Source organism: Lepidochelys kempii, chromosome 3, assembly GCF_965140285.1.
Source record: "Lepidochelys kempii isolate rLepKem1 chromosome 3, rLepKem1.hap1, whole genome shotgun sequence".
Taxonomy (NCBI): Eukaryota; Metazoa; Chordata; order Testudines; family Cheloniidae; genus Lepidochelys; species Lepidochelys kempii.
Genome location: NC_136382.1, coordinates 39,530,879 through 39,532,440, shown reverse-complemented (window position 1 = coordinate 39,532,440; position 1,562 = coordinate 39,530,879). Strand labels below are relative to the sequence as shown.

The 1,562-nt window shown below is 39.9% G+C and overlaps 1 protein-coding gene across 1 annotated transcript; it reads left to right on the top strand.

Annotated features, from left to right (window-relative positions):
- LOC144930391 (uncharacterized) lies at nucleotides 1-1,067 on the top strand. Its single transcript, XM_078851957.1, has 3 exons — nucleotides 1-261; nucleotides 346-492; nucleotides 948-1,067. The coding sequence occupies exons 1-3, from the start codon at nucleotides 1-3 to the stop codon at nucleotides 1,065-1,067; spliced, it is 528 nt and encodes a 175-aa protein (XP_078708083.1).
- Nucleotides 1,068-1,562: the final 495 nt, after the last annotated feature.

Genomic DNA, 1,562 nt, shown 5'->3' with positions numbered 1-1,562 from the left:
ATGTCCATGTACAAGACACCTACAGAAGCCAAGAAGCCGGAATTGCCCCTGGGTGCACCAGTTCGTGTTCAGAAGAGAAGACCCTTTTACGCTTATTTTGCTAATGAGGTGGGACTGTTACCGAACCCCGTATTTCATCCTGAAATTGAACCTAAGAAACAGGAAGACTTTATGGAGCCACAACCATTTGTAAAAGAAAAAAAGGATAAAGTGCGAAAAAATTTGTTGCCGGCTTTGGAGGAAGCCGACTCGAGGGCAGAAGTAAGACCTTTTTTATAACAAATTAATGGAAAATTACAAATATTTTATAAATATTGATGGTTAAATATTTTTATTTTTTTATAGGTAGGAATGGAAGAAGAACCTATATACGAGGACATGGCAACTGAGGGACCGTTGGAGGATAGTGATGTCGAAAACCAACCAATAGACCCCAGATCATGGAAAGACGGTGACGTTGTTACTGGCAGAGCAACAGAAGTGCATGATGAGGTAAAAACAGCTTAAATTATTTGAAAGGAAAGAAAATACATCTATGTAAGCCACCAGTTAAGCGCCACTATATGGTTGTGCTTAATAATAGATTGCTGAAACGATGACTGACGGAGCCCCCACCTGTGGTGATTCAGAAACAAATGACACAGCCTGGGGGTGCAGCGAGTGGTTGTCAAATGTAGACCCAAAAGAACATGATGAGGTAAAAGCTACTTAGAGAATTTTGAAAAAAATAGAAATATAAGCATATATGTAAGGGGGCGTTAAACACAGCTATATGTTTGTGTTTAATAACAGGAAGGTGCCACGGGTCCGACGGTGTATCTGCCGGGGATGATGATTCAGAATCAGACGAGGGTAGATTGAGGTAGCACGATAAACTGTAGGCCTTTTTTTATTTTTAAAAGATTGCAACAAAGAATTTAATACACGTTTTTCTCTGTTTTTGACAGACATCTTCAGAGGATGAAGAGAGTTGGCCCTTGAGAAGAATAACCATGATATGCACCTGTTGTTTTTGCATGAAGCAAGATTGTAAAAAAAAGTCTGTAAAAAGTAAGGAGGGTGACTAGCAGAGCTGCGAAGATGATGTTATGGCCGATATTATTAGGGCCGTTGTAGTAAAAACCATTTACCACTGTTTGAAAAAACAACTTCTGGAAAACTGTGCAGCCTGTGTGGTAGGCGAGCCCAACCCATTTAGTCACCCTTGTGTCTTTTGGGGTCGCTCAGAAGTATTTCACCAGATTAGACGTATTTCTTCCAAACTGAATGTGACCCAGTTTCTAAATGTAGTTATAGCTGAAGGCTACAAACTGAAAAAGCTTAACATGACCACTGAAACTGTAACTGAAGTTGTTAAAATGATCAGGGAGGTTGCAGAGACATCTGACCCGGTGGTCTTGCTGGTAGACCTGTCAAACGAGGTGGCAGCCAAAATTGGCCGATCAGTGAGTAGCAGGATTCGTAAAATGGATTGTAAAACTTTTTACATGCCAGCTCCTCACCCTAAAGGGTAAAAAAAAATAGTGATTAAGATGTATTGTAAAATTAAAAAAAAGTTTGTA

What these genes read in the sequence shown, in the direction of transcription:
- LOC144930391 (XM_078851957.1), top strand. Translation starts at nt 1, where the DNA reads ATGTCCATGTACAAGACACCTACAGAAGCCAAGAAGCCGGAATTGCCC. An exon ending in AAGCCGACTCGAGGGCAGAA is followed by an intron (nt 262 to 345) that starts GTAAGACCTTTT and finishes ATTTTTTTATAG; the next exon opens with GTAGGAATGGAAGAAGAACC. An exon ending in CAACAGAAGTGCATGATGAG is followed by an intron (nt 493 to 947) that starts GTAAAAACAGCT and finishes TGTTTTTGACAG; the next exon opens with ACATCTTCAGAGGATGAAGA.